This window comes from Falco peregrinus, chromosome 4 (assembly GCF_023634155.1).
Source record: "Falco peregrinus isolate bFalPer1 chromosome 4, bFalPer1.pri, whole genome shotgun sequence".
In the NCBI taxonomy this organism is placed as follows: Eukaryota; Metazoa; Chordata; class Aves; order Falconiformes; family Falconidae; genus Falco; species Falco peregrinus.
The window spans coordinates 58,848,363-58,871,009 of record NC_073724.1 but is presented as its reverse complement, the minus strand read 5'-3'; the positions used below and the strand labels follow the sequence as shown (position 1 = coordinate 58,871,009).

The window sequence follows — 22,647 nt, the reverse complement described above, 5'->3', positions numbered from 1 at the left end:
CTGCACACGCCTCTTCTGTTTCCTCCATCAGGGTCCTGCGTGGGTGGGTTTCGGTAGAGTGCAGCCTGTGTCTGCCTTACTGCCGGCAGCAGGAGCCGCTTCCTGCACAGGGAGAGAGGGGGCAAACCCCACCATGGACAGCCTCAGTGCATGGCAGGGGAAGGCTGGAGCCAGCTAGCACCGGGTGCTGAGCCACAGCTTGGCCAGCAAGGGAAGGGGCTGAGTGGCCATGTGTGGACGGAGAGGAAAGGTTCTGGAGCAGGGGAGCACCAGCGTGATGTCCTCAGGGCAGCAAGACTTTCCCTGAACTGCATGGGCACACAGAGACCTCTCCCCTTTACTCACTGAGAGTTTAATTTGTGAATGAGACTCTGGTTTGGTAGAAGACACTGGAAGACAGTGGGAGTGCAGGAGGGGTGGGTTGGTGCAGAGTGGTGACCCTGGCATGGGCTGCCTGAACTCTTCTAATGCGAATCCAGAGGTGACTGCAGGAGATCAGGGGCAGAAGGGCTACCTGCCTCCCTTCCTCCCTGGTCATGCATCCTCTTTCTTGACACGTGACATTTGGCAGCCCTAGTTCTGGGGAACCATATGCCAAGACTCTCCTTCCCACACCCCCACATAAAATTCCCACCCATCTTGACCTTTGTTGCTCCTTCATTAACTGTTCTTCATGAAAACATGCTATTAGGAGAACAGGATTCATTGACGTGGCATGCTTTTCTGGGAAAGGTGTTAACAATAATGAATGGAAAATGGATGAATGAAAATGGAAATGTGGCTTTGAAAAGTTTACTTCACAGGAAACACACAGGAAACGACAAGCTTCTTTGTGGAAAAATATTGGCCAAGTAATTTAAAATTGCCATAGGTTCTTTTGGGCTTGTCTGTCAAAAATAGGTACCATTTTGATTATCGTGATAGAACTAAAGCAATACATATTCCTTGCTACCTCAACTTCTTAACATGTCTACAGTTACATTTGTACAAACGTGCTTTATACTGAGACAGCTATTCCCATACAGCAAAGAAAATCATCATTCTGATGTGTCAACTTTATAATGACATAGTTATATCTACCCTCTTACCCTATTTTGGCTTTTATTTTTAAATGACCTTCTCCTTCCACAATGGGATTAATTACACCAGTAAAACTTGCAGGGTTGGCCTCGGCAGGAAGAAAATGAATTGTTGCTGCCCATACACTTATACAGCTGTGGCAACAACAGGAAGAAATAATCCACATGCATATATGCTGACTTTCAAGTAGGTGATGCTGTAATGAAATTGAGGTATGTGTGTTAAATTTTAACACCTGTACATTAAAAGCAGGCATATTAAGGACTAGAGTATACTTTACATACAGGAGATCTCAGGAATACCTAACATGAACAGCTTTTGCAGGGAGGAAAGAGAACTACAGCTTTTTCCTTTGGGCAACAAGATTATGCACAACTCCAGAAGCAACTGGAGGCAAATACATTACCTGTGGTATTACAGCAATCTGAGACTGACTACAAATGCAAGGCTTAAGGGATTGTGGGGAAAGCAACTACAAAGTCTCCAGAAAAAACTGGGGACACAACTACTAAAGTTGATATGCTGGATCTGTGAGATAACCAGCAGCATGTTACAAGAAAAAAAAACGGAGCAGAGTGCCTGAAAGAGGAACCTTTCGGCATTTAAATCCCTTTGTGGATATAGCATGTTGTCTTCTTCTAGCAGTCATGTTCGATATATACTGTGGTTCCAAGACTGAACTGCACTGTGTCATTTAAGGTAAAACTGATTTATCCTTTACAAATCTGTCCATCATCCTGAGTATCCATGTGTCTCTTAAATGCACATAAAGCTGAGTTTTGAGCAAGAGGTTGACTTGTACAATGGAAAAGAGAATACCCAGACAAAGCCCCACAGTCAGCTACATCTAAATAAATACATTTAAAATAAAACATCATGTAGCTATTGAATGGCAAAATCTGACATAAATTAATAGTATATTTCATAATAATAGTGGTGTTTTAAATTGTGTAAGTTAATGGATTTGGCAAATGTTGCCTTCTGCCACCAAAGGACAAAGCAAAAGAAGTTTTACAGAAAATGGTGTAATTACATGATATTTACTTTCTTAGAGTCTCCTTATTCCCTATTGAAAAAGAGACCATTTGTTTTAACTTTTTGGATGTGGCTTAAAAGATGTGTGAGTTTATATATGTTTGTTTGCACTAGGTATCAGGAACTTGTTTGAAGAGGCTGGGTGAGCCACAAAAACTATCTTTGCTTCTATTCCAGTACATAGATCATTCTTACCACCTGCTCTAAGAAGGGGACAAAACAGAAAAATTCTCTTTATTGTTTCTTTGATATCTGTTTTTGTCACCATTAACACTCAGCAAAAAGAAAAAAAACCTTACTGTTCACTTCGCATAAAACAAAAATGACCTATTTCTTCTCCTTTACAGTTTCCTTTCACTTCTTTGGCCCATTCCTGTTTAGTAAGCTTTACAGGTAAACCGAAGCATGTTGATGTGTTTTTGTAACAGCTTGCTGTTAATTGCTTGCTGCTATCCTTCCTCTTGAATATAAAAATGCACAGAAGCATAGTGACAGGAATATTATTATAGCTTCAGGTCTTCTTACCCTCTTTCTAGTTTCATTGCAGCCTAGAGACAGCAAAACTAACAAACTAAAATTTACACCATAGAAAAAACACATTTTGCTCTGTACTAAGAGAAACGTAATATTTGGTGTAAAACATGCTCATTCCACTCGCTTTAATGGCAGTAAATAGTACTGTTAGTAACATCTAAAGAATTGGCTCCCTTTTGATCTTATATGCCATTACTGCCTTGTCTATTACCACTATCAATTCTAACTCCTACAATTTAGCTAGGTAAACATTCAAACGAAATGAGGACTTCCCACTTTTTCACTCTGAAGAGTGCTTCCAGATACCTATTTCAACAACAAAGAGATCTTTGGTCATATTTTATGGGCAGTTTCAATTACATGCACTTATTACTCTCAGTTCTTCCATTCCCTCGCTCCAAATGAATGCTTAAACCTCCTGTTAGAGTCATTAACATGGATATGTTTATAATATTTATGAAATTAAATGATTCCAGTACAAGCTGACAATTATTTGTGGTGAGAACACAAAGAATGTTGCAAGCTCTGCTATTGCCACCTGCTGTTCACATTCTTCTTGGAATGGGATGGGTAGGCAGGGTTGCACAACAGTTGCCAAATGGATGACAAGGACTCAGATGTAAGTGCCAAGTGGGTACAAAGTGATCAGAAGGAAAAAAAAAAAAAAAACCCAAACAGAAATACTGTGAACAAAGGTTGAGCAGGAACCTGCAGAAGAGGCCACAAAATGGTCCAGAGTGGTCACTATTTTGGGGTCTCTACCTAGGGACATCTAACTTATAGTCCATACATCCCCCTATCTGTGCATATACATTCTGTTCCCAGCAAGCATCAGCTGTCAGTGACTGCTGCCATCTACTACTAAGTCAAATCTCCACGCTCTTGCTTACCTTGACAGTAGTAGGACATTCTCAGGTTGGCCATTGATGGCTAGTCTTTCTTTGCGTAGCAGGGGAGAAAGAGGTTGCAGTAATTATTCCACTAATGAGGATGATATGGTGCGGTGACAGTGCAGCTAGATAAGGGTTAAAATGCTGGAACTGAAGGCTGAGATCAAGAGCTAGAGAAGGAGAGGCAAAACTGAGAAAGAGGTAGGGACCAGCAATGGAGCAACAAGCAATGAAGCCAGAAGGATTTTGCCCAAGGCATGAAAGGGAATTCCTCAGGGTCATTCCTCCCTCAATGGAAGAGATGGACAAGCAAAGTGACAGAACTGTCAGACCAAGAAGCTTGATAAAAAATGCACCACACAGTGTATACCTAAAGAAATAAGTGCCTCTTGCATTTGCTTTTCCTCTTAATTCTATTGTGGGTGTGTGAACTTTTGCCTCATACACCTTTTACCTTCTGTAGTTCTGTAAAAGGCTCCTTTTCCCCGCCCCATCCTCTGGTGAAGTAACATCGCTGATGCTGGGTTCCGAGATGGCACTGGTAGTTATGGATTTATACTGCACAGGGTATGAAGATGGCAGCCAGTGCTGTACCAAAAGAAGGTACCTTGAATTAGATGCAGAATAGTAGAATATTTGAGAGGCAGCAATGTCTTTTGCTCAAAGTTCTTACATTCATGTAGGCCAATAGTAGTAGCTAGACTGTTTCAGTTGGTGTCAAGGTTGTACATAACAACCTAACAACACTGGCATAGAGGAAGCCCATAGATACCCTTAGGTTTTCTTCCACATGTGAATTGAGAATTGAGTCCTGAAAACTTCACTGATTCCACAAACAACTTCTAAGGGCTCTGCAGCATCAGAAGAACTTGCTTCCATCTCTGCTACAAAGGAAACCAGAGAACCCAGCGAAAAACATTACAACTGTATCTTTCTTCCCCTCTGTTTTGTTGGGCACAAGGTGTTTTTGGTGGAGCCAGAGATACCTGATGAGATGAAAAAAACATTTACATCGTTCATTCCCCCCTCTCTTCCAGACATTACATCACTGCTGGAGTTACAGGAAATCTACATGCTCTTTATCCTTCCAGTTGGAATCAAAACATGAGTATAAGGAAAATGGTGGTTCAAAAATCCAATAACCTTTTTCTCTGGGTGAAAACTCATGTAAAAACTAAATGTGATTGGCCATTGAATCTGTCTTTTGGGTTGCCACACAGACAGATAATCAAAGTGTAAAAAGTATTATTTAAGCTGCCTGAATACAGGGCAAATTTTACCGATCCGGTATTGCTTTTAAAATCTTACCAGATACCAGGACCTATAGAAGAGTAACTTTTCAATGAACAAGTTAATATATTACAGTGAGCTTGTCAGACATCCATGTTCTGCTCTGGTACGTGGGTTACTGTTCAATCTGGGTTACTAAAGGCTCAGGTTGTCTTGCAGCCTGCATGCCTGTTTAAAGCGATGCTTCCAAAGCTGAAGGGCACAGATCTTTCCTGCTTGGGTTTGGTCCACCAGCAGGCCTGTTTGACCACAGCTTATCTGTAACACACAACAGTAAAGGCAAATATTGTCTGTCTTCACCCCTTCAAAATACTAATTGATTGAAACATCGGCATTTTACTGCTGTAGTTAGGCTAGAAGCTTTTATGAGTTAATAATGACACTCTTGCTTGAAATACCCGGGGGTCTAGAGCAGAAATTACAGCTGTTTTGAGCTTTAATGTTTCAGATTTCTCATGCATATAATCATGTTAGTTTTTCCTGGGTGATGCTGTATTTTGATTTATTGTTTAAATTAAGTAGGTGCCGTAGGACCAGAGGTGAACATCAGCCAGTATTTTTACTGGCTCTGGTGTGTTTTAGAGTCAAAGAAAATATCACAAGAATAGTGCTCTGAAATGATGCATCTGAGCTAGAAATAGCTGAGAAATGAATCACACTCATAAACCAGGTGTTTGCTCAGAAATGCCTGGTGAGGTGAGGGATGTGAAGAGCTTTCAAATGCAGAGAACAATAAATGGTAATTCCTAGGTTTTGATTGTTTCCAACTAAACGGGCCAGGAAGGCAGCACCAAAGCACCGCGCCGGCCGGACCGAGCGCTCCCGGCTCTATCTCTCGGCTTCCGGGCCGGGGCCCTGCCACACAGTCGCCCGGGGCGCACTGCCGCGCCGCCGGGGCGCACGTTGCGCGGCCTTGTCCCGTTCCTTACCTCGCCGCCCGACACCCAGCGGCGCGGGCGGGGGCAGGAGGCCCGGGGGCGGGCGGCAGCGGGGAGGCCCGCGGGCGGCAGGCCCCGTCACCAGAGAAGGCCGCAGCGGCCCTGCCCGGCTGCCGGGGGGCCGGGAGCCGCGGCCGTTACCTCAGCGCGGCCCGCCCGCGCAGGCCCCGCGCCGCCATTGGCTGCCGGCGGGGGTGGGGGGAGGCCGCGGCGCGCCGCGGGGAGGCGCGGAGCGGAGCGGGCGCGCCCGCGTAGGCCTGGCCTGCCCTGCCGTGCCTGGCCCTACCCGGCCCGGCGCCCAGCCGGAAGCCGCGCCGATGAGCTGTGCGCGCTGCTTGGCGAGGGGTGTGGGGAACCCCGCGCTGTGGCTAGGTAAGAGGAGACCGCGGAGCGGCGGGCCGCGGGGCCCAGCCCGGCCACAGCCCCTGCCTTCTCCCCCGGGAGGATGTGGGGACGGGGCGCTGTCACCGCCGGCGCCCTGGCTGCGCTGGCCTTGGCCTTGGCCGCGGCCGTCTGGCTGCGGTGCGATGAAGGTATAAACCTCTCCGCACCGGGGCTGTGGCGGGCAGGGGGTGGGGCCTGCGCCTGAGGGGAGGCGGGGGCGGGCCGGGCGGTGGGCGCGTTGGGCCGGCAGTGCGCCCAGCGGCGGCGGGCTTTCCCGGTGCCGAGGGCTGCTCTCCGAGGGGGGCCGCGGAAGCCCGTGGGCGGGCGGGTGTTCCCCGCGGAAGGAAGGGCTGCCTCGCAGGGCCTCGGCCGGGCAGCCCCGCTGGGGGGCTGGGCCGGGGCGTGAGGGAGGCGGCGGCGGGCCCCCGTGACGGGGAGGTGGGCTTGGCGCCGCCGCCCCGCAGTTCCCGCCGGAGCACGGTTTCGCAGCAAAACCAAAGCGAAAGGGCCGGGGCCGGAGCGGCGTGTGGGCGGCAGCGGGCCCCCGGGGCGGCGCGGCACAATGAAACGCACCCCCTTCTGCCACGGGGGGCCGGCCGGGCCGCTCACCTGCCTTGCGAAGGGACGGCCAGGGCGGGGAGCAGGGGGGGAGCGCACACAGGAGCGACCCCCGGCACCTTCGCAGGGGTCCGCCGAGGGCAGCGGTTGCCCGACCCAGACGGGGGCCACCGGGAGGCGCCGTCTCCGCCAGCCACAGAGTGGGCTTTTGTGGCGGCCTGCGCGGGCGAGCCGAGCCGCAGGCACCGCTTGTGTGCGTGTGCGCTAGTGCGTGCGTGCGGGAGCCTGGCTGCCTGCCCCGCTGCTGAGTGACACGGCGGCCCTGGGGAGGGGGCAGGGATGCTGTGCCCGTGCTGGCGCGGCGCGGCGGTGTGCCGGGCTGAGGTAGGGCGCCGAGCGGAGCCGCGGGCTCTCGGCTGCCGTGTGCCGAGCCGCAGCGCCCCGAGTGCGTGCGTGTGTGTGTGTGTGCCGGGATCGCGCTCCACTGCGGCGGGGAGGGGGGGAAGGGAGGAGGCAGGCAGGGAGGCGCACTGTGATGAGCAGGGCCTCCAAGTCCAGCCAGCGCCGTCGTCCTGCCGCTCCCGGAGGAGCCCGGGGCGGGGGAGCGGCCGCGCACGGATGGCTGCTTGAGCGGGGTGGCGGCGCGTCCTGCCCCGGGGGAGGAGGCCGCAGCTCCGCATCGGGCGCCCGCTTGTTCATTTTTTATTTGTCATTGTTTTCGGAGGGGGGCGAGCCGGGGGAGCAGAAGGTGGGTCGTTGGTGGTTTTTTTTTACAACCCCTCCCCCCCCCCCCCTTTTTTTTTTGCAGGTGCCCGCAGCGCAAAGCGGTGCCTGTAAAGTTTTGTTTGCGTGCGTGCGGGCTGCGAGCGGCGGCGGCCCGGGCTGGGATGCGGGGCCCGGGGCCCGGCTGTCCGCCGCTTTCCGCCGCACCGCGGCTGCCGCGGCCGGGGCTGGCGTAGGCGCCCCCTGGGAGAGCCGAGTGCGGGCATTAAACCCCCCTCCCTCCTCCCCGCCGCCCTCCTCCGCCCCCCTCCGTCCCTCCCTCCCTCGCTCTCTCCCTCCCTCCCTCCCTCCCTCTCCCCCGTGCGCGGCCATTGCAGTGACCCCGGCCGGCCAAGGATGATCACGAACACGCGGGGCTTCCTGTGGTCGGACCTGGAGACGCGGGCGCTCCTGGAGATCTGGGGCGAGGCGGACGTGCAGTCGGCGCTGGACGGCAACTTTCGGAACAGCCATGTGTACCGGGACGTGGCCTGCCGTCTGGCCGAGCTGGGCTTCGAGCGCACCCCCGAGCAGTGCCGCATCCGCATCAAGGGCCTCAAGCGCCAGTACTACCAGGCCCGGGACGGGCTGAAGAAGAACGGGCACGCCCGCAAGATATGCAAGTACTACGACGAGATGGACCGGATCCTCAGCTGCCGGGGGGGCCCCGACGGCGCCCCCGAGCCGCTAGCCCCGCCGCCCGACGGCGCCCAGCCGGCGGGGCCGCTGGCCGGGCCGCCAACGCCGGGCACGCCGCACAACAGCCGCGAGGTGGACGCCGAGCTGGACGAGGACGCCGAGCTGGAGTCCCCCCGCGACAACTTCACCGAGGACTCCGGGGAGTGTTCCTCCTACGCCGACCACCCCATCAAAGTGGAGTGCCCCCCCTTCGCCATCCCCGTGCCTCCGGGCGACGGTGAGTAGCCGGCGGGCTCCCGGCGCCGGGTGTCCTCCCCTCACCCCTCGGGCAGCGCGGCCCCCCCGGGGCTCTCACAGCCCAACTGCCGGTGTCTCTCTCCAGCTAGCGTGCTTCTAGTGGCTTCTGCCATACCCTCCGGCTCTCGCGGCGGCCGCTGCGCTCCGAAATCCGCCCATGTCTCCCCCCGCTCCCGGCACCTTGCTCGTTCCTGAGAGCTCCCCCCCGCCCCCCGCGAACGCCGCCGCTTGGAGGGGGAGCGGGCTCCTGCGGGGGGCGGGAAACGCTGCAAACCGGGTAGGGGGAGATGCTGGGGGACGGAGACCATAGTGAGCTTTTATCGGTGTTTATCGATAGGAAACCAATGGAAAACTAGCGCAGAGATTAGCAAGACAAAGTGTCAGGTAGCACCGTACAAGAAAACGGGCATCCTCGCTGGAGGATTCGCCTCTTCCCTGCAGACTATTGTACTGTTTTGTTAATCGGTATTAAAATGGTGATGACGAGAATACCTGAAAAATCTGCTTATTGTTGCAGATGGGCAAGAAATCTAGGGGAGAGCTTTTATGGAATTAATAGCTTGAGTTGTTTCAGAAACACTGCTGCTAACTTTAGCGGGCATGTGGACAGAAACAGCCCTTAGATAAAGCCTGTCCTTTCCTTGCTCATTCTTTACCCTCGGCTCCGTATTTCTGTTGTGGAGGAGGGGGGACAGTGCTATTTGTTTGTTTTAAATCTAGACTAGTGCTGTGGTTTTAATACAAACATGAACCTGTCTTCAGAAGTTGACATCACTGAGGAATTGGCCAATTGGTTGACATCTTACCAACCTTCTTTTTGCACATAAACCCCATCAAAGAGTTGTTTACACTAATGTCTTTTGAAATGCAAATTCAGAATGCCAACAGACTGAAACTCAATTTAGATTAATGTAATTACCTGCAATACACAAATGAGACTATACTATTTAATAGCCTTCACTTAAACCTTTTTAGAAGATCAAAAAGACTCCTATTGTTGAAGTTTAGTACTACAACAATTAAAAGATGCCTCTGTGTGATTTTCCTGTAACCTTTATAACTTTATAGAAGGTTCTGGTTTTGCTTTGGTACTCTGAAATAAAAATATCTGAAATAAGTACAATTCACCTTGAAAAAGTATAACAACATTGTGGCGCATTAGGTGCACATCTCAATAGGGAGTTTTTTAACTGCTTCTTAGAAAAATACTTTTCTTCAGAAAAATAATTGTCTCTCTTCTTGTTTTAGGCTTTAAAGAAATTAATGCTCCAACTATTACCCCACCTCTCAATCAGCCCAAAAGATCAAAAAAACGCCATGCAAATTTAACATTGGATAAAATGATGGAAAAATTCCTGCAGCAGAGTGTGGATACAGAAGAGAAATTTTACAGATATGAAGAGCAGAGGCTCAAAATTGAGGACAAGCGTCGGGAAGCTGAGCATGCTCGAGAGCTCCAGATGTTACAGATGTTGGGACAGATGTTGGCAGGAATTTCTTCTACGGTATCACAAAGGTCACAATCTATACCAGCAAGTCCGCCTCAGAGAGCGAACCATCGTTCATATGGGGATAACTTTAATTATAATGCTATGACAGCAGCACTTTCTCCACCGATAGGTACTTCCTTCTATAGCATAAATAAAAGCTAGTTTTTTTTAAACTTCTGTGTGAAAGCACTGGTAGTAAGTAGCTTTGGAAATAAAAGCTAATTGGAATTATTTAATATTGTGGTGAAGGTGTCTGTCTGATGTAAAATGAAATTAAAACCTCATTCGTACCATTGTACTGATTATTTAATATAGATACATTAGCAACACAAATTTTGATGGGCAAAAAATAAAACCTTTCAAACCCTGTAAACATTGGGGACTTCCTTCCACATTCACAGTTCTGTAAAGTGAAGTTAGAAGTTTTATATGTAAAAGGCAAGTAGCACCGTTGCTGAAAATTGTCTGGAAACATTAGGTACCTTGTAGCGGAAATTCTGCTGCTGTTAACAGGCGTAACCCAGTACATGATGTTGTGGCTGTGCATGTGTTTTTTCAGGGTTGGGAAAAGAGTGAAGTTTTGCCTACACTGAACTCAGTCAAATGTTAAAATCCAGCTTCTTTTAATCAAAATTCTAAATCTTATCTTTAAATTAAACTTCATTATATGTAGTGGGTGTAATAGAAGGTGAAAATATTGGTATATTTTTTTTTCTACACCAGCTCATTTATAAATTCTTTGGGTGTCTGAATTTATTTTGAATAAAAAGGCAAAGCAATAACTCTAGAATTAGAATTTATGCACGGACGTTTCCTTCTGTACCGTATGCATGGGCCAGAAGCTGATAATCAGATATTGGCATTCATTATCAGACTCGGGATCTGTGGCTCCATGTCATTTATGTTTATCATGGTCTCTTTGTACATGGAGGTAGACTGCATGGGCAGGAGGAAAACAGGGATACTGTTATCAATGCTGAAACCAGAGTCAGTTTGGGGCTTAGTGGTTGTAGCCTGCCACGTGGAAATGAAACAAGTCTCATTCTGTTTGAATTCTGAATTTCACACTGCTCAGGTAAAAAAAGTGTGGTTTGAAGAGAAAGAAAAACACTCAGCCTCAGTGCTGAATAATAATCTGGCATGCCAGACCCTAAAGGGCATTCTATGATTACTTGAGAGGATCTTGGAGCCTTTTCAGTTCTGTTACCTACTGCGTTTCCCTGTAAAATGGATGAGGGACTGGGGGGTTAGGCCTATTGAAGGTTTAGGCTGGCTGACTTGATGGTGTTTCTTCTTGACTGGACAGTTGGTCTGTAGCATTCCTTGATGGCAGCAGACTTCTGTAGGTAAATTACAGCATACATATGGATTCTGTGTTTTAAATGTTATTTTTACTTTTAAGTTAAAAGGAAATCTGGAGCGCTTTAGAAAACCCTTTAGGAAATCGTTTAAGGTTCTAGACTGGGGTGATGGTACCTACAAGGACTTGCCATTACTTCTGAGACATTTTGTGTTGAAAGAGTTTCAGTATCTGTAAAGACTTGAAACTAAAGTTCAGTTTTTCTTACTGGATTTCATCATGTAGGTATACAATCATACTACACTGTGCAAAAATGCATTATATATTTAACTATAGCAAGAGCAACTCGGGATTATCATATTTTAATTTTTTATTTTAATATTTTAATTGGTGAAGGTGTAACAAAGCTATAATAAAATGTGAAAATAATGCTTCAGTCAGCACATCTGATAAGGATTTTAGATTTCAGTTGTGTATAGCTAAATATGCCTTAGTGATTCTGTAGATAGAGTGGGGCTCTATTAAGAATTGCTGTTCGTACAATTCTCTGTTTTCTCCCTTTTTATTATTCAATTACTTTACATATAAACAAAAAATGACAAAGAAACAGAGGACCTCCTTAACAACATTGCACTCTAAGGGTTGCAAGCTATATGATAAGTGTATTTCTTGTGTGGTTGAAAACCACTGAGTGTATGAAGTGTGATTTAAAGACAATAATCTGCCTTATTTCCAGAGGAGATGAGCATTTTGTTCTCCTCTGGGTCACTGCAGTGCTATTTTGGCCATAGTCCAAAACAGGGTGTTTTTTTCTTTTTCTTTTTTTTTTTTCTAAATCTCAGCAAGAATGGGATGCCTGTATTATAGAAGGATTTTAAAAGCAAAAGATCAGCCAGGAGTATTTATCATTATTGAACACTAAAGCATTTTATTACTGAAGATTAGTGTGTCTGGTTTAGGTGTAGAGTCAGTGGAAGACTGAGAAAAAGATGCTTTCTGCTGATAGCGCACAGATGCAGAGTTTTCTTGTGTATTACATTTTTTCCCCACTATTATGTCCAAAATTTCTGGAACAGTTTTTCCTACACCACCACCACCATCTCCACCCCCCACCCCCACCCCGATTTTGGAATTAGGGGGTGGAGTTACTAAGTTTTATACAGCTGAAAATAAGGAGTTATCATGGGATTTTTTTACATAATAATGTATTACCATATAGCAGTTCCTTGAAAACTTTTTAGAAGATCTGTGAAAAACCAGAGTTAAGGTCTAGGAGACTAATACTAATGTTCAAATAAACCCCTCATATGAACAGAATTGTGCAGTTAATGAGGAGCTTTGTTCAAATACAAGTGCTTATTCTTTTAGTGTATTTGCTGCAATTTATAGTTAACTCATTGTTGAGAGAAGTATTGATCTTCAGATTTGTCCTATGTTAGGTAAACAGTTTCTCTTTATTTGTAATTGTTGAAATACTTTCTTCTAAATTTTTCTAGTCTTTTGAAACACTAATTTGAATATGTAGCCTTCTGAGTGTGCAGTTGTTGTAATATGTAGCTTGACATGTAGCTTTGCATCAGAGATCTGTAGTGGTATTATAGCTTAAAATTATCTTTGTGTGCTATTTGTAATGTTGTGCATCCAGTGCATTGGATTATAGTTTTGCAGAAAGACTTCCATTACGCTTTGTAACCATCTGCCAAAATAAAAAAAGCAGTGAGATAGGCTGTGGTTCTGCTAAGAGGTGGAAGTCTTTAAGGGGAAGCAAAAAATAAAGCTAGGGTGTACATTTGAAATGTGGTTTTAGTTGCTCTGTGCTTGCTCTGTGTCTGTATGTGCTTAGCCCTTACTAAGTGCACCTATTACTGTTGAGTTTATTTGTGGAAGTGATTTCAGGCTGAACTAAGATGATATTTCTAGTTACAAAATGTTCATGTAGCTATGGGTTATTTCTTCTGGGTGGTTGTTTCTTTCTGTACCTAAGCCCTAAATTAGGACTGTGAGCAGTCGATGGGAATATTCTTTGCATCAGACCCTAAATTCGTTTTTAAAATGATCACCTTCTCTAGTTACTGTTTTCCTTTGAGTGATGAAGCATTTGGTTTTTAGAAGTATGTCACTTTGTATCTCTGATTTTATCAGTGTTTATGAATAGTGTTTCAAAAGAAATGCTGATAGTAGTTTAAGGAAGAACATACTTTAAAGTAACACTTATTTTCTTCTTTTCAGTTATAGAGAGATCTTTTTCACTGCACAGAACACACTCTCTAAAGGATATGGAGAATATTTTTCAACTGGTGCGCAATGTTATCCCTCCTTTAACAGGGAAAAGGCATAAAGGTCAAGATGGACGCATAGGCATTGTTGGAGGATGTCAAGAGTAAGTAAAACAGAGATTTTATTTTTGTTTCTGAGAGAGTTTGAGGATGTCATAGGTACTTGTAGAAGCCATTCAAACTCACCTTCCATGAGTATTTTCCAGAGAGCTTTACTAGTCCATCATGATCATGCATACTTATCAAAAACCATGTTTCCCTGCAGTTGTGTTGCAAAATTTTGGTAGTAAATGTGGTTGAAACAGAACACTCTTTGTGTCTGTGTCTACCTTCTCTCTGGTTTTTGACCACCACATTCTCTCTGCTTTCAGTGTTACTCTTTTCCCATTGCATGATGAAGTTCTAGAATAAGTAGAGTAAGACAGTGGCACATCTTAATTTTTTTTTTAATACATTTTGGTATCTTGGGAACTGGGTCTCTTAAATCAGAAATAGAGTGTTTTCTTACTGTGTACTTTTTATTATGATAAAATGTAGTGGTTACTAGATTCTGTCAATACCTTGTTTTATGTTCTGGAATAATAGAAATAGTGTGTTTCAGGAGAAAAAAAAGAGATAAAGTATAAATCAGTTAAATGCTCTGTTGACCTAGAAAGAAATCAGGTGCTGTTCTTTTCTTGACCATGTTCAGTAATCTGCACAATACTTTGAATGAGGCACTACACCTTCCTGTTTTTCATTTTCCCCACTTGGAGTAGAGATGGCATCTTTCTCCTGTGAGAGAGATCTGCTGTTGGATATCTGCCATTAATAAAAATTCCATGATGAGCAAAAAGGTGCTGTCTTATAGCTGGGTTGATTAGCCAGGAGTTAGTTTTCCTGCTGGTCAGATGGGCTTAGGTTCTTACCTCTTGGCAGAAGTAAGCACCTCTGGAGGGTGATTCTGTCCATATCTCTCTCTTCAGTCTTCATAAAGAGAATTTAGGGCAACTGGAATCACAGTTTTGGCACTTTAGTTCAGCATCTAAAACCAGATGGGACTGATCCAGGTCACAGATCCCAGATTTGACTTGCAAACAGTGCTTGACCGTTGTTTTGTTTTGTTTGCCTCTAAACTTTTAAGTTGGTTGTCTGAGAAAAGTTTGGGTTTTTTATGGCATGATCTTTATAAATATTTCTATGAAAGGATCAGGTGGCTAAGGTGAAATCCTGCACCTTTGAAATCAGAACAAGGTTTGAGATTGGTTTCAGTGTAGCAAGACTATCTGTCTTTTAGAGAAAAAAAAAAAAGGGAAAACTTAAAAAAATTTGCTCTTCGGTTTGGGACTTCATTACGGCAGGCTAATTTTAAGATTATCTAATCTCATGACTGTGTTTCCTAACCTAAATTGTATTTCGTTCTAGATACACTGGAGCACCATATTTTGCTGCAATTACAGCTCTCAAAGTGGTACGTGATCTTTTATACCAATCCAAAATGAACTTTTCATCATTTGTATTGGCGAAGTGCCATTTTTTAAAAAGCATTCGTTCTGTGCTGCATGTGAAATTTGAGTTCTAAAAGGTCTTCTATTTAACAAAGAAAATCCTTAGTTCTGGATATTTGGAAATACTTTGTAAATATGTGTCATTTGCTAAGTTTTCTGTATTTTCTCTGTACAAGGTGAAGTTAAACATGTTAACAAACTGAAGATTCTGGAGGCAGAACTGTTTTATCAGAGACTTGGATAGGAACTTTCAAAACTTGATGAAATATTTTCTCCAAAAGTGGACAACAAAATAGCTTGAGATTAATGTTTAAAGTTGTGTTTTCAGTGCTGCAGTCAGTTTTTCAGAATTTTTTTCTGGACCTGATAAGTGTGTTGAATGAAGTAACTTTCAAAACCTACAACTTCAGGCTAGTAAAATTCTTATGTGCTCTAAGTCTAAAAATTGTTGATTAAATTTAATGTGATTTTTAATAGCCTGTTTTATTTACATTATAATCTTCAGCAGAAGTATTTTCAAAGCTTTTTTTTCCTAGAAGTGTGAGCTTCCTTATTTTAGTGACATATTAACTGGCTAAAAATATATTTACTGTGGACTATGTAAATACAGTGGTCATTATTCAAATGTAAAAAAATCATACTTGCCTAACACATATACTTTTCAGTACTCTGTAGTCTGTCAGTACTTTCAGTTCACTGTGTATGTTTCTCTTTTGAAGATTTGTTTCAGTAAGTAGGTAACCAATCCCGGCATTTCCACCCCTCCACCCCCCCCAGGCTGCAGTCCCTCAAGGATTTAAAACTGAAATTATATTATTTAATGATCTTCTATAAGATACCAAGGCCGCTCAGCTTTCTGTTCACTTTGTGCAAGTACAGTAGCATACTAGGAGGGCCCCATTGAAGTCACTTGGTCTCAGATCATTACATCTGCACATAAAGAGTCATAGGATCAATTGCCTGCATTGTTTGGTAGCTTGAAATGTTAAATGTATAGTAATAAAGCAGAACAGACACTTTCTTAACCTTGGGAAATGTTAATATGCAAGACAGGTACAAGATCAAGCTTTCTGGTCACTGCTTACATAGTTTTTATATGTATGTCTGATTTTTTTGAGTTGATAACAGAAGCTTGAGGCTAAACTCCTCAGCTTTAATGTTTATTTAACTTAAGGGGTGTTGTTGAAATTGTGCCAGCCTTTACCTGATATGGATCTGGCCCACTGAGTAAAAATGGTAGGGCTGGAAAGATACACATAAGATTGCCATAGCTGTATTTTGCAATTATATTACAGTACTATCTTTCCTCTGTAATGTAACTTGTCTCTTGTTCAGCTGTGTTCTTTTGCCTTTCTTCCTATTGTACATGTGACATTTTAGTCTTGCTCATCTGCAATTGAGAAACATTTCTGAAGTGAATAAAGGTTCAAAACACAATGACTGTATTTTCAGTCGTCCTGTTGGTGAGAAACAGAAAAAAATTACATTGGAAGTTGGATACAAAAAAAATTCTCCAAAACATTGCATGATAGTCTGTGCCAAAATAGAAAAAATAAAGTTTGCTTGAACTACTGAGAAGTAAAATTCAAGTGAATTATTCACTGAGTAAAATTTGGAATGATAAAGTTATTATTAAGTATAAATTTGGTAATTCTGTTTGCAAATTTTCTTTTTTAGGGTGCAGATTTGTCCCATGTGTTTTGTACCAAAGATGCAGCAACAGTAATCAAATCATATAGTCCAGAGCTGATTGTTCATCCAGTTCTGTAAGTGACTTAATTTTTGTTTAAATGAGCAAGTCAGGATTATTAGTTTGAGCATTTAAGTCTGACAGTTGATTAGTTTGCGTTATTTCTTTTTCTGAGTTACAGGGTGGATGAGCTGGAGCTTACAAAACCTACTGGGTTTGTCCTTACATTACAAACTGTTAGATATTTAATGTAGGTACAATCAGTTGTGAATTTTTTTCGTTACTGTCGAAGTACAATTTGTTGAAAAGCAAAGATCTTGCTTTCTACTACTTGCTGACGTGTTCTGTGATTGTAATGCGTTTAACTGTGAACAGTAGCAAAATCCAGAACTAAGAATCGCTACAAGTCAGCATTTTAGAATCTGCATTTGAAAAGCAAATAGAGTGTGTTCTTTTGCTTCTTCAATCCTAATAGTATTTAACAGTAGCATATCTTTTTTCCTGTCACTGCTGTGTATATAGTAATCTATGCAAAATTACTGGGCAAGAGGGATGGTGATTCTCATTTTTCTTCATGTTGCATTAGATACACACCTATTCCTGGGAATAAATGTGTGTTCTAAAATGAGCTAAAATACAGAATTTATTAACAAGAGGATGACAAGTTTAATAAGTAGCTGTTCTAATAGGAAAAATCGGTGTGTGCTTCTCTGAGTTTGTGTTCTGAAGTATGTTACTGATTGATGAACTTTTACAGGGTAAATTGTTTCAATTAGGTGTTATGATGGTTTACAATGCAAATGAGAATTAAGGTGTGTGTCTTAGGTGTATTTCCCTGAGCTTAGCTTGCACCAATGCGTGTCAAAGTGTGTTGCTGTACATAGCAAAGCTGTGATTAAGCTAGAAAAAGCATAATTTAAAATTGCTGTCAGGAAGGATTTATGACGGTAGAAATATTTCAGTGCCCAAGAAGAAGAATATGATCTCCCTTATGGGGATGCCAGCGCTTGGAAGTCATAAGTTTATTATATTCTAAAGGTGGGTTTCACTTCTGTTGGTGTAGAGAGAGGTGCTTAGAAAGAAGTCAGTTAAACGGGCAGATATCAAGGGTTGTATTTTGTTGGGTTTCAGGTTTGTTGCTTTGGTTTTTTTCCAAAGAGAGGAGAAATCCATGACTTTGTGGATTTTAGATAGGGAAAAAATGATTTTTGAAAGCAAGGGGAAGATACAAGGGTAGGTTTTTTACCAGTCCAACTGCATTAGCCTCTAAAATCCAAAAGGCACATCTTTAGTTGATGTCTGATATCATATGATAACAAATGAGATGAAGGATCTCAATAGCAGTATTAGCTTGTAACTTAGGTTGTCTTGATGGATGATGCTCAGTGTACAGCACAGAGTTGTCTTGTATGGGAAGGAGTTGACCTTGCCTTGGGAGAAGCATTTTTTGTATGCCCAAGGTTCTTGGTGTCTGTGGCAATGGAAAATGTTAATAGAAGCAGAAGCAGCATAGAGAAAAAGGGAGGTGACAATGTGTAAACAGTAAAAATTCTGTTCATGTAGGTCCAGATTGTGCCTACTAAATAAGGATTTTTTTTTATATGCAGATTCTCAGTGTCTTCTGTGGAATTCACATCTTAAAGAAAACTCTGATCTTTCTGTTCGCAAAGACAACTTTTGATTTTAAACTTCAACTCTGTCTATAAATTCCTCCAGATGTACTAAGTGCAGTGAATCTAGAAATTTTCATATCCATATAGCTTTATGTCTGAAACTCAAATGTTTAATATTTTTATTACAACTCTGATTAATTTCACCCAGACATCTGGCTAATTGCATGAAGCAATGGATCTGTAAATATTGTTTATATGACATTCAAAATTTAAAAATGCAAATATCAGAATGTTCTGATTTTGTTTGTCAAATTTTCTCGTATTTTTATCTCTTCTGCTTCATTCAAGGAAAAGAGAAAACAGTCTTTTCTGGTTAGAAAGGAAGAATTCTTGACTGACTATAGAGCCCAGGTTTTATTCAAATTTACACAAACAGCCTATTTTTCTCGTAAAGTCCTTTGTCTTCAGTGTCACACTTTTCATATGATCTTTTATATGTTGTGGAGCCATTCGAGTTCTGCAGGCGCGGCCAGCCGCTCTTGATTCAGAGCCTGATCTCTTAAACAGTCTTTGTACTTTCTCCGGGGCCGCACTTCACGCATGGAAGAACCTCCGGGTAAAACCCACCGAGCAGCTACGTCATTGTTTTCTTTTGTGTCTCTCCTTAAAACTTTGCTTTGTTATGATTTCTCCATGACCCTTCAGAGTAACTAGGTAGCTGTTGTACCACTCTCTTATTATGCTAATCATAATTATGGCCCCATGTACTCCTCAATTCACTGTTTGAACAGCTTGGCATTTCGCCAGGGTTCAGCTGCCATTTTGTAGTGCCAGGAGTCTGACATTTTATCATCTGCTCTGTGACTTGGCTGCTACTACCTTTCCCTACTGCCTTCACCTCACAGAGGATCACCTCAGGGGAAGAGCATGCTCTTTTTTTTGCTGCTGCCCCCTGAATGTAAGGGCTTTTTTTACTTGTTAGAGCTGCCATCGTGGATCTTGTGTGGCATGACTAGGGAAGGTATGTGAGAGCTAGAAGTTGCACTGTTGCATTTCACGTCCTTGGCAAATGTCTGTCACTTCAAGGATGCAATGAATGTTATGTGAGAGTGAGCGAGATTGCAGAAGGAGGGTTATGGAAATGGTCATCTATCTTGCAGCATTGCCAGGGCAATTCCATGTGGCCCCAGCTGCAGACCATCCTGGGATCCCTTTTGGTGTAACATCCTGTGCTGGGAACACACATAACGCAACTTTCTGGTTTTTGTCTTATTACTTCATTCCCTGTTCCTGTGAGTTAAGGTAAGAGAGCTAGGACTGGACATGGTAGCCTGGGATCTGGAAAGACAAATTTTCAGCACCTGGCTCTGTGCATCCTCACCACCTGAGCTGAATAATGACAACTATAATAATGGGCCATGAATAGTCAATAGTAGCTTTTCCTTTTTATACAGGGATTCTGTCAAATGCATTATGGCCCCTTCCATGGCGACTTGGTATTAATAAAAGTATTAATTAAAAACTGACCAGCTAACCAGTGCAGTATTTTTGCTGAGTGACTTTCTGCTTCCCTGTGGAGAAATGAAAAGTGAGTATTGCAGAGGTCGAGGTCTTTTGAATAGGGAGTATACTGAGTCTTGGGCACAGCTGCCTTGCTTTTGTCACCACTGCCCCCAGTTTGTGCAACATTCTTCTGTTTTCTCAGCTAACATGCTCCTGTGGCAAACTCTGCACAAATGCAGACAAGATGAAATTTAGGTTTTGCATTTTATTGAGTTTTATTACACGCATTTTCTGTATGGATTTCTACTTTATATGTGTTTATACTTACATTCTTGCATTAGTGTTGGCAACTTTCTGGAGAACAGTTTTCAGGAGCTTTTTTATATTCCTGATGTTAATTCCCTGACTCAGGTCAGGTTGAATAGATTTCTTGGATACCTGTGTTGGGTTAGCTTATCCTGTCTTGATAGGTGAGTGATCACAGAGTTTAATGAGCTATATGAACCCAGCTGGTTATATTTTAAAAGAAGCGAGGGTAAATCTATTGTGTTAGATGCTCCTTTTGCAAGGACTTTTTTTATAATCTTACAGAGTTTTTCTTTCTCTGTAGGCCAGGAAAGATCAAGATACTGCTGAGTAGCCCACTTCTAACCTGATTGTCAGACAATTTGTAAAGTCAACAGTCGATACACTCCTTGATCTCCAGAGTTTTATCAGAGAAGTAGAATGAGATGTCAGGTCATCAATTTCTTGTGGTCCTGAAGAAGTCACGTAATTTTTCCATTATCTCCAAAAAAGTCACCCTTGAACTAGGTACGGATTTAGAACCTTCCTCCCAGCTGGTTATATCAATGGGTCTGTATGGACTAGTAAAGATTGCCAGAATTGCTGAAAGTCTTCTAGTTCATTGGAGAGTTCAAGTTTTGGTTTGGATTTTGGAAAAGATTGTTCTTTTCAGTTTGAAATAAAAATAACTGGGGAGAAAACTCTGATGAGGCTGGCCTGTGTGTTGAGGCCAGTTACCATTAATGAAGAAGCTTAACTTAGATCAGTGTTGCTGGAACATATTTTACTTGGTTTTATTGGATTTTATCTATGTTTTGATGATTTGAAAAAAATCATGAAAGCGAATCATGGGTAGCGAGCTCCTCGTAAGTTATTTGAGGACTTTTTATCAGTGCCAAGTGTCTTAAAGAAGGCCCACAAACAATCTTTGAGATTTTTGTCTCTTTCTGATTCATTATGGGGAGGGGAGATTCAAAAACATTGGTCCTTTGTGGGAGGAAGCTCATACTTTTTATTTGTGTTAGCCAAGGGTAGCTATTAAACACTACTTCTGTGTAATGTGGGACTAACCTCTCTTTTGAATCAGCTGCTGGAAGAAGTGCAAGAATTCTTGTCACCAGGGAGAGTCAAGGAGAAAGCACAGATCGCTCCTATTACCCAAAAGATGCCTCCCAAGTGACTTGGCTGCTGGATCCCTATTAAACCTGCAGAGAACATGCAGACACAAACTTTGTGATCTTTCTCCCCCTCATTTAGACAGCAGCCTAGCTAGGAATCACATGAGAACATTTTTGGGTTTTTTCTTTTTTTTTTTCAAACTACTTAGGGAGAGATAAAGGTCAGTTTGTATGTGCTGACTCAGAGAAGTATGTTTAAACTGTTTCTAATCCTGTTGTGCAGTGCCGTGAACAAAACTTGTTTATGGACCTGTGTTCCTGTGTCCAGCTTTCTTGGCAAAAAGCTGCTGCTTCTGTGCTGTATGCTGCAGAATGAATAAAAAGACAGGAGGTGTATTCACCCCATACTGTAGTCCCTTTCCTCCCTGTTGTTGCAAAGGTCCTTAACCCAGGTGATACTAAAAGAGGTTTTGCCACCTCTTCAAAATGTGAGAAGTAGCCAAAGATTTTTAGCATCACTGTGGGGAGTGCTGCTGTGCTTGCTGCTTTCTGATACATCAGAAAGAGATATATATGTGTGTAGCAGCGTTTTACTCCAGTTAGATCCTGGCCAAATTCATCCTTCTGAACACCTGCCATACTGCTGTGATTTGACACCAGAACTAGATTTCTTTGGTATTTAATCTGTCTTGAGTTCGAGTGAAGGCAGGCATGCCTGGGATTTGCTTCTGGTTTTTTGTATTTTTAATTATTAATTTGAAGATTTTAGGGTCTCATTGTTTTGAGGTTTGTTTCCCAGCTGACAATCAGCAAAGCAGACATTTAGGCTGAGACTTGTTCTGTCTTCTCATGTGTCCACAGCTGATTTGAAGTACTCTAGCCTTCTGGGTATTGATTCAGCTATCATCTGTGCCTTGAGTTGAGTGTCAACTAAAGAGGGATATTGATGTGATAAAAGCTTGTCCCTTTATTTACTGGTTTTAACATTTAAAAATGAAAAGTGCATTAGTTTTTCTGGGGATGTTTTAAGCCTGTTTCATTCTGAGGGAATTTACATTGTCATCTTCATTCTGTCACATGGTTTTAGTTAATTGTAGTCTGTTTGAAAGAATATTTGACAGACTCTGCTTATCAAGTCAGTTCACAGGAAGTATTAATAGGTCCAGACAACTTCCATGAACTCTGAAAATATGAGGTCAAGATATTTTGTTATCATTATACTTTGGGGGGTGGGGTGGGGGGGGTGATGGTGTTACAATGTGCCTTGGTAATGTGATTGAGATCAAAACATACTACAGCTGCTTTAAATATTTGGATATATCTAAATGCAAGTTGTAAAATGATTGTGTTGATACCTGTGCTATCTTTACAAGGCTAGATAAGGTTGACCTTGACTGCTGTTGTCATGTCTGTGTGAGAAAGCTCGGAAAATAGTCAAGCAATAGCTTCTTCTCCTCTGAGGCTCTTTCCGACAGGAT

General features: G+C 43.3%; 1 protein-coding gene across 7 annotated transcripts in view; it reads left to right on the top strand.

The window, feature by feature from the left end:
• The first annotated feature begins 5,597 nt into the window (after positions 1-5,597).
• NAXD (NAD(P)HX dehydratase) overlaps positions 5,598-22,647 on the top strand; it is a 50,420-nt gene continuing 33,370 nt past the window's right edge. The window contains exons 1-6 of one of the 7 annotated variants that reach the window (XM_055802794.1): positions 5,624-6,139; positions 7,810-8,387; positions 9,656-10,027; positions 13,427-13,577; positions 14,878-14,923; positions 16,638-16,726. In XM_055802794.1, the coding sequence (XP_055658769.1) occupies positions 7,829-8,387; positions 9,656-10,027; positions 13,427-13,577; positions 14,878-14,923; positions 16,638-16,726 (1,217 nt within the window). In that variant the 5' untranslated portion in view covers positions 5,624-6,139; positions 7,810-7,828. The other 6 variants (XM_055802793.1, XM_055802791.1, XM_055802792.1 and 3 more) reach the window with 6 other exon arrangements.